Here is a 13,501-nt window from a genome sequence, read left to right as displayed (position 1 = left end):
AATCCCTTAAAACTGTTCTATATCCTTCGATAAAATCACTAATTTCGTTCTATTCAAATACATTCAAACATAGTGATAACCTATCATATTCAAGAGTTAACCATTGATGTATCTCATGGGTATACATTTTGTTTTCGGATATATATGGTTTAACGAAGTCCTGGGATTTAAACAAACGTTGACACTGTAATTGTTTCTTTCCGTGTGGTGAACCACCTTCAGTGGCCCGGAGAGAAACATGTTAACAACCGGGGTCAGGTGAGTGGGACGGATTGCGAGGGGGGTACTTCACTGACAACCTCGCATTTTGGACCACGCTTTGCGTTCCACTTCCTGTTTTTCGCTCGGTGTCTTTTATTTTTTCTCTGAAGGAGTCCTGGGGAGTGGTGTTGGTACTGTTTTTGCGTTGACGCGATTTTCAACATGAGTTGAGGCGAATTGAATCAGCGGGGTAGGAGGGTGGGCCTCTGGGTGGTGGGTTGCCCACGATCAATCACTGAAGAGCCACCTGAATCACCCGAAACCCATCCAGGTAACCACTGTGGACCCGTTAAAGTGACGCAATTTGTGTGAGCTTAATTTGCCGCTCACCTCGCACTTTCCTCCTATTTTTCAGACCGTCATTTGTGTGTGTTGACCTTTTTAATTAGCGAACAAAACAGAGTTTTTCTTCTTTTTTTTTGTATTTCCAGCCGGCTGGCCGCAAGGAAAAACATTGTTCAAAGTCGAACAAAGCGGTGGCAACAATTTAAAACAAACTGAAACTTTCATAATTAAGTTGAGCAAAATATGAAAAATGTGGCTAAAAAGTCGCATTCCGCTGCAAAGTATGAAACACTTTCGTCAAATCAAATAATCGCTTTAGGCGTCACGCACACACAGAAATGCCCGCACACATTTCCTGTGACACACACACTCACGAAAAAAGGTCCTTCGAGTGGAACATTAAGTAATCTGCGAATCACTTGACACATTGCCAATTTACGTGAACAAACAGTTGCAAACAGCTACTTGTTATCGATGGCATTTAAAATGTATGGAAGTTAATGGCGGCGCAAATAATTCAAGCATTTCAATTTATTTCTTGTCATTTATTTGACATTGATTTTTAAATGCGATCATTAATTTTAAGGTAGTTTTGGGTTGGGTTTTACCACATCTTGTTACGAAATAAACGAAGTATGAACTTTCACTATTAGACAATTATTTGTATATCTATTGAAAAAAACGAATTATTTGTTGTTCTGCTTTAAAAAATGATATTTTTTTCCAACACAAATCACGATCAAAAATGTTGGCAAAAATCAAATTTTCAAAAGGGGTTTTTCTCCATAACTCGGCCAAAAAAGGTGCCACAGCTAAAATAAATACTGTTTTGTACTGCTAATAAACATACCCAACTATCCCTATCACTATTTATATCCTTTTCGAAAACTATTTTTTTAACAAATTTTCGCATTTTCGATAAGGGGTAACATCATTAAAATTAGCAAAAATGGCAAAAAATTTGAATTTCCATTTATGAATACTGGTCGATAGGGAATTTTGTTACGAATTCAACGAGGTATGGCATTCCACGTTTGGACAATTATTTTTATCGCTATAGAAAAAAAAAAGAATTATTTTTCCCATAAAAAATCAAAATAAAAAATGTTGGCAAAAATCTGATTTTTTCAAATGGGTTTTTTCTCCATAACTCGGCGAAAAAAGGCGCCACAGCTAAAATAAATACTGTTTTGTACTGCTAATAAACATACCTAACTATCCCTATCCCTATTTATATCCTTTTCGAAAACTAATATTTTAACAAATTTTCGCATTTTCGATAAGGGGTAACATCATTAAAATTAGCGAAAAATGGCAAAAAAATTGAATTTCCATTTATGAATACTGGTCGATAGGGAATTTTGTTACGAATTCAACGAGGTATGGCATTCTACGTTTGGACAATTATTTTTATCGCTATCGACAAAAAACGGATTATTTTTCTAAAAAAAATCAGAGTAAAAAATTTAGGCAAAAATCGGATATATTAAAAATGCGGTTTTCTCCATAACTTGGCCAAAAAAGGTGGCACAGCTAAAATAAATACTGTTTTGTACTGCTAATAAACATACCTAACTATCCCTATCACTATTTATATCCTTTTCGAAAACTATTTTTTTAACAAATTTTCGCATTTTCGATAAGGGGTAACATCATTAAAATTAGCGAAAAATGGCAAAAAAATTAAATTTCCATTTCTGAATACTGGTCGATAGGGAATTTTGTTACGAATTCAGCGAGGTATGACATTCCACATTTGGACAATTATTTTTATCGCTATAAAAAAAAACGGCTTGTTTTTTCCCAAAAAAATCAAAATAAAAAATCAGAGTAAAAAATTTTGGCAAAAATCGGATATTTTAAAAATGGGGTTTTCTCCACTAAGGTGCCACAGCTAAAATGAAGACTTTTTTGTACTGCTGATAAAGTTACTTACTTCCCATATAATTTCTGATGTCCTTCGGAAATCCAATTTCGGTTTTTCTGATCAAAATTTGCCCATTTCCCTTTACATTTGGGCTTTATTGCATATCCGATTGCAGCTTCCCGTTGATGAGGCACTAACTGTTGGCCCTGTTTTTGATGTCAGTAAACAGATCCGAGCAGCCACTTTGCTTCTTGTTATCGTTGGCATTCGATCCTGGGCCGGGATTCGGTGCGGCATAGGACACGGAACTCTGACACCGACCCCGACCTCTGCACTCTCGGCTCGGCATCGTTTCATATTGCTGTCACAATTTCTGCCATGGCATGGCAACGTTATGCAAATATCAGAACAGAAGCCACTTGGCGGAGGCCAGAAAAGAGCAACTATACAGCCATATAGCCATATAGCCATACAGCTATATAGCCATACATCCATATAGCCGGCGACAACAAAAGCAGAAACAGAAACATATATACCAGCGAACTGAAACTGAAACTGATCCATCAATTTCACATGCATGTATGCATGTTTGCCTCTGGCGCCGGGATATGGCATGAATGATATTGGAATATAGCATATATGTATGTACCACTGCCCACTTTCAACGAAAGGCAAACAATTTGGCTCAAAGTGGGCTGCATTCCCCATACGCATCGTTATTTGTTTTCACCAATAGGTGGGTGTAGGTAGGTACCCGGAATTTACTAAACGACAATTTGAGCAGCACGATTTGTGGTTCTTGCCAGAGTGAAATGAACGCAGTTTTGAACAAAAATGGAAAATATTTCTCAAATTAAAATCAGAAGTCCCTTTTCATATATCAATTAGATGTCTGGTGGTACATTTGGATTTTTTTTGTACCAGCAAATATGTCAGGAATTCGATCAACCGAAAAATATTCAAATATGAATTTAATTTCACATAAATGTGAAATGAATGCGATCGAGCGAAAACGAATTTCAGACTTAAATGATTCGCAGTTCCTATTAAAAACCATACTCAAATAAGTGTATCAATATAAAATATGTTGCTTTACTGGTATGGTAAATGACTGTAAGCGAAAAAAGTGAGAAAAATAACAGCGATGTCAAGCGAATGCCAAACAACGACTGAAAAAAAAAACACGCTGGCAAAAATATTTAAATCAAAATATTTTGTCACAAAGTCGGGGAAGCCGCTGCCATGGAAATATTTCCACGATGGATTGGCATTTTGCATTTTGCGGCATTTTGGCCAAGAGAGCGAAGACCACTAGGTTCGGACCCATCTGACATGCCGGGGATTTATAATAAAGAAATATGTGAGCCAACGATTACTCAGGCCTCGTTAGTTGAATATTTAAAATGCCATGTATTCGCAACAGAGAAGCGAAATTACCCAAATATTTTAAAATTTAAGTGGGGAATGGGCCGAGTCCACCTTGGGGCAGTAAAAATCCATAATGGGGAGCAGAAAATCACGCACGAAGTCCTGATTTTCGCCCTTCATTTGACCTCCCATCAGGCTGCCTTTCACTGTTGATTGATGCCGCTTTGTTCTGCTGATTGAAATCACGGCATCCCTTGCATTTCCCTTTCGAATTGACCACCTCATTTCTGACCCACCTCGTGGCAAATTAAATTTGCGGCCAACACCCCTTAGTTTCGTTCACCAAGGTAACGCATTGCAAACTTTGAACACCCTTTGCACATTCCCACTCCTTAACTTTGCAGCTTTAATTTAATTAAAAATGCAAAGATAAGGTGTTAGAAAGGGCAACATGGTAAATATTGAATGCTTTTTATACGATAGACAAACAGAGAGTTAAGCACATACATAAGCATTAGAAACTGAAATTGATAAATCAATTTTTAAGACACCTTAAATTTACTTTTCATCGCACACTTTTAAGCACTTTGCTTAAAGTTTTTAGGCGATCAGTAAGTTATATTTATATTCAATTAAATAATACCTTGCATGCCAAATGATTGAATGCAAGAATTCGTTGCCTAATTGATTTCGATACTTAAAACGAGTTAATGAGCCAAATTCCTTGTTACGGCCATGTGTGAAGTGTTGCTCGAGTGCACTTTATGCAAATGGGGCAGGCTTATTGTAAACCGCTTTTCCACATGCGACAAAAGCCACCGAGTCATCCCATCCAAATGCGGACAGCTGCAGGTGGGCAGTTCCCAGGACACACATAAAATGAGATGTTTTAACGTTTGACATGCGACCCAGCTCCTCTGGCTGTGTCGCAGATGTTTTGTCTCCATTTTGTAATTATCTCAAGTGCCATACACAGCATCTAAATTAACATCGGAGCCCGAATACTCGTTCAAACACCCATGCTCACACACACACACACACACACACGAGCTGGCTATTAGTATTTTTGTTTACCCAATGTCCTGTGTGAGTTGAGTAAGCCCCGTGGCATAATAGCCAATGCTGCCGCATTGCAACACCGATCGGGTGCACAAAGACCCGCCCTCCGGTTGGTTGTTGTTCCACCTGAGGATTATCGGGGAATTTGCGACAGGGAAATATTATAATTTGCTTCTGGCCACAGAAATGCATTCTGAACGCGAGGAGAGCATCATGCTCAGTACCTAAACGCTACTCACTCCCTGCTCCTCCGCAAATTCCTGCTGTTCTGCACATATTTTTCAGTAGTTCTATGCATAAACATTATTCGATTCGCAATGCGATGTGGAATGAAGCTAAACTAAGCAGGGAAACCCAATGGTTGGAATTTACTTCATTTGGCATTTAAATACATTTCATGTTGGCCTCACGGTTTTCAGCATTTTACCATTTAGGAATGTGACTGATGATTCGAAATACATTTGCAGCAGCATTTTTGCGAATAAAATTTTCGTAGCGCAGCTAATTAAGTTGTTACGTCAGTGAATGGAAATTTTGATTAAGATGCCAACAACATATGTCAGAAAAACAAAATGGACACCTATCGGTTGGAGGCAATGGAAAAGGTCCTTCGGCTTTATAAAATTCAACTGCACATATTGCGCGATTTTACTTTACGGCTGTCGGGCTGGGATTTCATATGTAATTAGCCTTGGCGTTCGTCCTGTCATCGCTGGCATTGCTATTATCAAGCTGCCATTGATGACGATGACCTTGGGCCTGTTGTGTTGCCCGGGGGCGGTGGGTGTGGTCGGCTACTGGGCGGTGGGTGGTTGCGTGGCTTGGAGGTTTCAGGGGTGGCAACGTAACGCAGTGGGGGCGTGGCAGGTGTGACGTTTGCAAAAGCCTTTACAATTCTTGACATGCATTCAGCCTGGCAATTCTATGCCACACACTTGAATACACCTTTTGTGAATGGCTAGATGGTGGGTGGAAAGGGTGGGCTGTGATACCTCCGTTTTCCAGGTAGCTTTTCGGGTGATTTCTCTGCGGTTCTCTTGGTGCTGCGACACCACCACCACCACCAGCACCACCTGCGAAATGCCTTCGGGCACGGCCTTTGTGCCACCGAGCCACTGCGGTTTGCAAGTGGGCAACAATTTATGGATGAATGATTCAGCGCCAAAAGCGTGTCCTTACTCGGTGGAAATTAATGTTCATTAAAGGAGCAAGGATACAACTGTGGCCGCGACACTTGATTTGTTTGGCATTCCGAATCATGAACTGCGTGCAAATATCCTGATAAACCCATTGCTATGATAGTTCATTTATGAATTAATCGCGAAGCCTATTGGTTTAGAAATCTTTGAAGGAACCCAGCTTATAAGGACCTACACTTTTTATGGGTTATAGATGCTGAGCCCTAAACGTTTGCCTCCATTAAAAGTCATTAACCGATCTTCCTGGGAATTTATGTATTCACATCGGCTGCTCCCATTTGGAGTTTAACCCTATATGCATACGTGTCTCCCTGGTCGTTTATTTTCAGCATCCAATCGATAGGATTGTAACGCTTGAGTGCATTTTGTAGCATGTTTCTAGGATGTCGTGGATGCTGAGGATGTTGAGCACGCCGAATGAACAGGGTGGATTGATGGGCTGCTGCCTCATTTATTTATTTATACCAGCAAAGGACCGCGAACATTGCAGGGGACTTTGGGTTTTTTGAGTTTTTGGCAAGCGCGCGAAAAGGATTCGGCGATTTCTATGGGGAATACAAATGAAATTACCAAGACAGCAAACGCCAGATGTCAATCGCATTTCAAATCAAAGTCAGGTAGTCAATGGATTCAAATGCCATAAAATCTCCACAGAATTGGCAAGAACATCTTCGAGTGTTTTTGAATGGGCAATAGGGCTTGCTTTAAATGGTTTGTTTTCAAAAATAGATTCGTTGCTCTTCATTCATTCAACAATCCAATAAGCGATTTATAGACTCTAGTAGACTGGGTTGACCCACTGAGACTATAAAATAAAAATCACGAATAAATTTAAGCTCGCTCTATCCTTGAATAGGAACGCATTTTAAATTTTAAGTCTCGGATTTTAACTTGAAGGTTCTTCCAGACCCGCCGGTCTGTTGTGTTTCAGCTAATGTGTTGCGGGGCTTACATTGCGGCTAATCCTTCTGTTGTCAGGGATTACTTTGCCCTGGTCCTGGGCTTCCACTATCTCCAATATAAGTCCCGATCATAACTTACTTACAAACCTCTCAGTGGGCTACCTCCGTCCCCGTCCCCGCCTCCGCCTCCGCCTCCACCCATTTGCAAATCGAAAAGGAAACCATTGTGTGGGATCTGGACTTTGGCCTTGTCCTGCGACTGCTACTATCGCATACATATGTGCATGTGTGTGTGTGCTGCTCCCCTATGGCAATAATAACTTGTAAGTGCTGCCTGCTGCATGTGTTCGTATGTGTGGGGAAATCTATTATGCACGACTGTCTGTCCATGTGGTCGTGCATATATATATGTGTGTGTGTGTGTGCTGCTTTAATGGGAATTGTTGAGCCCAGGTCTGTCAGTTGAGGATAAATGTAGTTCTTGCCCAGCTGTTGAATAAGCCAAAAGTGCTCCGAACTCTAAGAGATTAAAAGCAAACGAAAAATCCCCAAACGGATCGAGATCAATGTACTTGTTCCTGACAACATTTCCACAAAAAGCAAAGCATTCAAGCGACGTTCCTTCCACATTCTGTCATGAGACATTTCAAATACTTTAAAAGGAACTATAATTCTTTATGGCTAGTAAATATGCCTAACATAAATAATTCGGTGTAGCTTTATAATAAACTTTTCGGATGTATCGCAATAATTATAAATGCGGTGCTCCGCAGATCCATTAAATTTCTGCTCAATTTAAGTTAACATGGAAACGAAATGCCCTCCTGCGGTTGTGTTTAATCCAATATGTTGACAAACCAGGAAAAGCAATCAAGAAGTGATTTATGAGACGCCGAAATTCGATTAGAATCGATGGCTGTGCCACACCTGACAGAGATATATATACAATATATATACATACTCAATGGCGAGCTTATACCTATTTGGAGAACCGCAACGTTGCGGCTTTCGAAACCATTCGACTGCCAATGTTCCACAATTAACCATAATTAGTTTTTGACATTTTTTGGTCGAGTTCTTTGCCTTATGCACTGTTAACCGGAAAGCGGTTGTTGATGCTCCTGTGGGCAAATGAAAACCACAACATTGCATGGCGCAAATACTGCGAAGCCCACACAGACACAACATAGTGGCGCACACACACAGACAGCGGGGAAAGTGGGTGAAAGCGGGAGAGAAAGGCAGTGCATCAGGAAGCCACGATAAAGAATATGTTTGTTTAGTTTGTGCGTGTGTGTGTGTGCCGCCTGGTAGTCTCTTAACATGGGTGTGTGTGGATATTACGTGTCTGTGTGTGTGGGCTTGTGTGAGCTAGCTGAGTGACTGGCCCACTTCCGTTAACGACATTTACTTCAATTTAGAGAATTAAGTCTTAAAGCGTAATTGAGTGAAAATTTCATTGAACCATAAGTGTAGCTCGGTAGGTGAGTCGTTTTTTATTTGCCCTTTTTTGTGTGACCAGCGGAAGGAAGGGACTGTGTAAACCTACTTTTCGCCTCGCTCTTTCTGCACCGGAAACTCTGCCATGTACCGGAAATGTGACAGCCATTGATCAGTTTGCCAGCGCGTCTGTGTGTGTGTGCGTGCTTGTGCGTGAGTGAGAGTGAGTGTGTTTAAGCCATTCTTGCAGAAGTGCCTTGCCACTTATCGATGGCAGTTAACTGGCGGCAAAGGAATGCCCTCGCCTGAATGGAGACCCAAAAAGATACTGTCACTCGAAATACAATGCGAAGCTCCTTTTTGGCCGGTTATGGGCAAGGATTCCTTCCCTTTGTCCTTTTACAGGTACACCGTACATCGAGACAGTTTGAGTTGAGGAATAGTAAGTGTTGCTCTTTAAATGTTTGGTTTTTAAATTGGTTTTTATTCCAACTAAAAATATGACATTAAATAAACCAAACTTAAGGCAGTTTTGATTTACACTTTAGAAAGAAAAATATGGAGGTTACTAAACTTCGTTAAGCTTTGTTCACTTATGAAATATGATTACTACCTTCGGAAGTAAAATTGTGACCCGCAGGAGAATAAGATCACAGCCACTTCCACAGTTGCCATTTTCCTTTTCCGTTTTCCCATTTCCACATTTCCCTTCGACTGCATCGCATCCGAAATGCAAATGTGTACGAATTCCCCGTCGTACACATGTCGGATGCTAAGAATCCGGATGGGCCATGGGATGCCCGTATAGGGCATATGGTGGTGATCCAGGGATCGGGGGGGCTATAACAAGCATGAGCAACAGTTATCATTATGCTACGGCGAGTCAGTTCGTCAGTCATTCGGACCGACGGTCCTTTGCACATTTGCAGCTAAATCACGTACTCGGTAAATGTGCTACTAATGAGCGTAGGAGAGAAGCTACAGCAAGGAGTGGCTACACTGTGAGAAATACTCCGAAGCTTATGGGATTTTAAGAGCAGCTGGACAAAGCCTTGATTCCGAACCAACGTTGCAATAAATCTCTATTGAATAAAATTTAAATAAAATAAAATAGACTTGTGTATTTGTATTTAATCAGTAAGACTTCTATTATTTCATTTAAAGGAATTTAATTACAGGGTATTTTTAGCAGTGGCGCAGCGTCGGCAGTCAGGCATCATGGAGCCTAATGTCCCTGATTTTACAAATGCTTGTCGAACAAATGCCCCCACCCTTTAACCCATGTGTGCCCACCTCGGCACTCGGCGCCGACACACAAAAACACACACACACAGACGTCGAGAAAGTCGATTCAATCATTGCGGGGCGTGTGTCTGTGTAAACAGGTTCTATAAATAAATGCTCATTTCTTTGGGGGCAGGAACAATGCCCCCGTTGAGGTAGTTTCATTGGGGGTAATGGTGGAGCTGTGCCAGTAAGACCCCCCAAAGTTTTTAACAATTGGTCCAGCCCCAAAAGCAGGCAGCTGAAAGTTAACACAATAGTCGTAAGCCCAAACCAAATCCGTGATGTACGGAGAAGTAACAGAGGTCGTCAAAAGAACTAGACATACATACAACATCTAATCAGTTGGCTTATACTTGTATATTTTGAAATCAATCAGTTGATTGATTTGGAAAACCTTTATTAAGGATATTTGAGTTATATCCCGCCGTTTAACTCTAACTAAATAAAGATTAACTAGCTTGCCCTGATAAAATCAACTAGAACTATGTTGTCAAATTAAAAAAAAAAATAATTTATTAAATAGGCTTAAATTCCTATGCACAATGAAAACCAATTAGGCTTAGCCGGATTCATGGTCGTTTTTTTGAGGCTCGAAATACAATATTAAATGTACTTACCTGGCAAAAGGTGACGGCAATTTGAACGCAATTTGAAGAAACCAATAGTTGGCAAATAGAATTGAGGCAATTTGAAACTGAACTTCGCAGACAACTCAAAACTATCTAAGCGAAATGTCGGAGACGTGTTTCCGTTTCCGATGAGTTGGTAAATTGTTTCCAATTCGAAACAAAGTTACCTGAACTGGCAAATAAACATTAACCGGAAAATTGGCTCAACTTTAAGCAGACCTCACTGTACTTTGGTTATTTTTTTTTTTAATTCAGAAAAATGCTTTGCGATTAGGCAAACAGCAACAGCTTTTCCCCCAAAATTTCCAGGAAATGTTTCGCAAAAATACCCTGGAGAGTATAAAGTTTACAGCAGCTTTGGCTTTGAAGTAAAAATCACTTGGGGAGTTGAATTTGAGTTGAAGGTCTTTATTAAGATAACTCATCTAAATTGCAGAGAACATGTTCTGTGCTGTCTTAGTTTTGTGTAAGTCAATTAGGACAAATTACTCGATTTGAAAGGAATAAAGACTAACATTTGTTTTGCTGTTTTGAGTTTTTTTTTTAATAAAAGTATTGGCGCTGTCTAAATTCTAAGAACTTCTGTACAAATCGTATTTTCTATAGAGCTTGCCATTTTCACTCAGTTAATTAAACTGACATAAACATATGTAATTAAATAGTTCAATTGTGTTTTTTTTTTTTTGTTCGGCTGAACATAAACAAATATGTCCTTGCACGGGGAAACCTAATTTATTTAATGCATTTGCATAACAATTGCCATATAATGAATGCTTCGCCTGCGGCTAAAACTTAAAATGTTAATTGCCAAGAACAATTGCGGCATTTGGATTTATCGTGGCAAAACAATTTGCCAAATAGCTTGGCGTTTTTAGCAATTAGCATTAATTGCTAGTGCATCGGGCCAAATGATAATGTAAGTAAATAAAACAAATAAATGTAAAATAATTTACAAAATTAGACAAAATGTTTATGACCTATTTATATAGGTATATATTTTGTGTCTATTTTACTACTCTCTACTTACATGCTTAATTTGTCTTCTTTGGTGTCTTCAGCCTCGATTGAGTTTGAGTTAGGATTCCTCTGTTTTGGTTACCTTGTTGGCTTATGATCTCTTTTCCCTTGGCTTTCGCATTTAAAATATCGCTGGCTTCAACGTTTTTTCTCTTTGTATTCTTTTTAGTTTTAGTAGTTTCTTTTTTTTTTTTTGATCAACGTTAGTTAAAGCGTCTGTTGCTAGTCAGGTCCTCAGTGAATGGCTTAATGGTTCAATGTGCTATACATTATAGGTATGATGAGTAGATCAGGTATGTGGTATCCTGATTTGTTGTACTTCCGTGGCTGCTTTCAGGTAATTTGAGTGATTCGATGGGGGTGCTCGGATAACTATTGCATTGCTTTTAATTCACAAAAAAAATAAATACTCTGGTACATGTATTGTAAACTCGACACACAGAAACACACTTCATATATATTTGGCACTTTGAAAAAAAAATATTGTCCTGTGACTTGTTGCACGTTTCCCAGTTGCTATTTCTTCTATTGAATGTTCAACTGTAAACGGTTGATGTTTGATGTTGCTGCCGTGCTGTTGCTTCAGTTGCTCCTGTTGCTGTCGCTGTTGCTGTTGCGAGGCACACAACCTTTTGGCTTGGATGTTGAACAGCATCTGTTGCTCCGCCGTTGGCCAACTGACGAGGCCACCTCGTGTGGCGGGTCCTTACTTCGGCACTTCGGCTAAAAACCCACCCCCTCGAAGATATCCACCCACACCACCCAGCGCACCCAGACCACCCAGTCCGCCCAGACCGCCCAGTCCGCCCCCCGGGAACAACAAGTGGAAAGTGTGTAACTGTAACGACGACCATGACGACGACGACGGCGGCAGCAGCAGCAGCAACAGTCGAAACAGCAGCAGCAGCAGCAGCAGCAACAGCACAGCAGCAACATCAGCAGCTGCGACAGCAACAGGCTTATGTGGCGACCAGGTGATACGATGGAGTGGCACTACCAATACTCGTATTTTTTGTTTTTGTTTTTTTTTTTTTCTTTTTTGGGGTTGCTGCCACTTGAGGGGAAATGCTCAGCTCAGCTCGCTGAATCGCTGATAAAGGGGAAAAGCGGCCCACAGCGGCTTCTTGTGATGTTGCAACCGCTATTGGTGGCACTTCTGAGGGGAGTCTCTTTTCAAACACGACTAATCCTTTCAAAACACCTTCGCAAATGTCAAGGAAAAGTCAGTTTGTGCGAGCGATTATATATAGATCTCTAAGCCTTTGACTTTAGATGCATAAGCTTATTTTGTGGCTGTCTCGGTATTTTCCAAGCAGTATTATTTGTGTTTTCTTTATCGGATCAAAGTTACTTAAATTATTAAGTAGTAATCTACAAATTATGTTAAGTCAATTCAAATAATATCCCACGGAAACATGAAAACATAAGCAACTTATTTAATAATTTTTTTGGTTTAAATAATTTCCAAGAAAATCAAATAAAATATCTCTTTGAAGATAATTTTTAATGTTGAGTAAATATAAAAATAATTATATACATCAGGTTCAGATTCAGGATGTACATATTTTAAGTTTATTGTTCACTTCAAGCTACGAAATATCAAAATGATTTTAACATTTAATAATCAAAGACTATAGCATAAGTGAAGGCTATCTCCTGATTCACTGGCCATAATGGTAATGACCATTGCGTGCAGTTGCTGAATGAGGCAATGCAATTGTATCCAGTGCAAAGGCGGCTGGCAGTAATTCTGGTAACTTGATTTACGCAGATCAATGCTATTGGCGCCTTGTTAGCCTTGGTAGGTCCGATTGCCAACGGCAAGGTTGCGTGTGGTTCGGTGGGCGGATTTCGGTGGGCGGTTTTCGGTGGGTGGACTGGTTGGCGACTGTGTGGATGGATGTGCAACGCCTACGCCAGCGGCTTACCTGTTGGACTTGTGCGCCGTATGGGGCGTATGCGCAATATGCACTTTGTCAACAGGTTAGCCTTGAGTCCTGTGCCCCAGCCAAGGACACCGATTACTCCGCTCGTCGGCCTCGCCCCGTCCCGCTCGCACCGCGGCTGCCATCTCGCTCGCACCCGGAGCACATTCAGCGCATGCCCCAGACGCGAAGGCGTCTAAAGTCTGGCGGAGAATCCTCGGATTCACTAGGATTGGTCCAGCCGATTCAGCACTTTCAGTGG

The 13,501-nt window shown here is 40.5% G+C and overlaps 1 protein-coding gene across 5 annotated transcripts in view; it reads right to left on the bottom strand.

Annotated features, from left to right (window-relative positions):
• Nucleotides 1–12,003, bottom strand: part of LOC6725817 — a 90,263-nt gene extending 78,260 nt beyond the window's left edge. For all 5 annotated transcript variants that reach the window (XM_044923741.1, XM_039297814.1, XM_039297815.1 and 2 more), the window contains exon 1: nt 11,325–12,003. Coding sequence is in view for 1 of the 5 variants with exons in the window: in XM_044923738.1 (XP_044779673.1) it covers nt 11,325–11,326 (2 nt within the window). In the remaining 4 variants the exon portion in view is untranslated. The remainder of the gene's footprint in view (nt 1–11,324) is intronic.
• Between the last annotated feature and the right edge of the window lie 1,498 nt (nt 12,004–13,501).

This window comes from Drosophila simulans, chromosome X (assembly GCF_016746395.2).
Source record: "Drosophila simulans strain w501 chromosome X, Prin_Dsim_3.1, whole genome shotgun sequence".
In the NCBI taxonomy this organism is placed as follows: domain Eukaryota; kingdom Metazoa; phylum Arthropoda; class Insecta; order Diptera; family Drosophilidae; genus Drosophila; species Drosophila simulans.
This window is presented reverse-complemented; position numbering and strand designations above follow the sequence as displayed.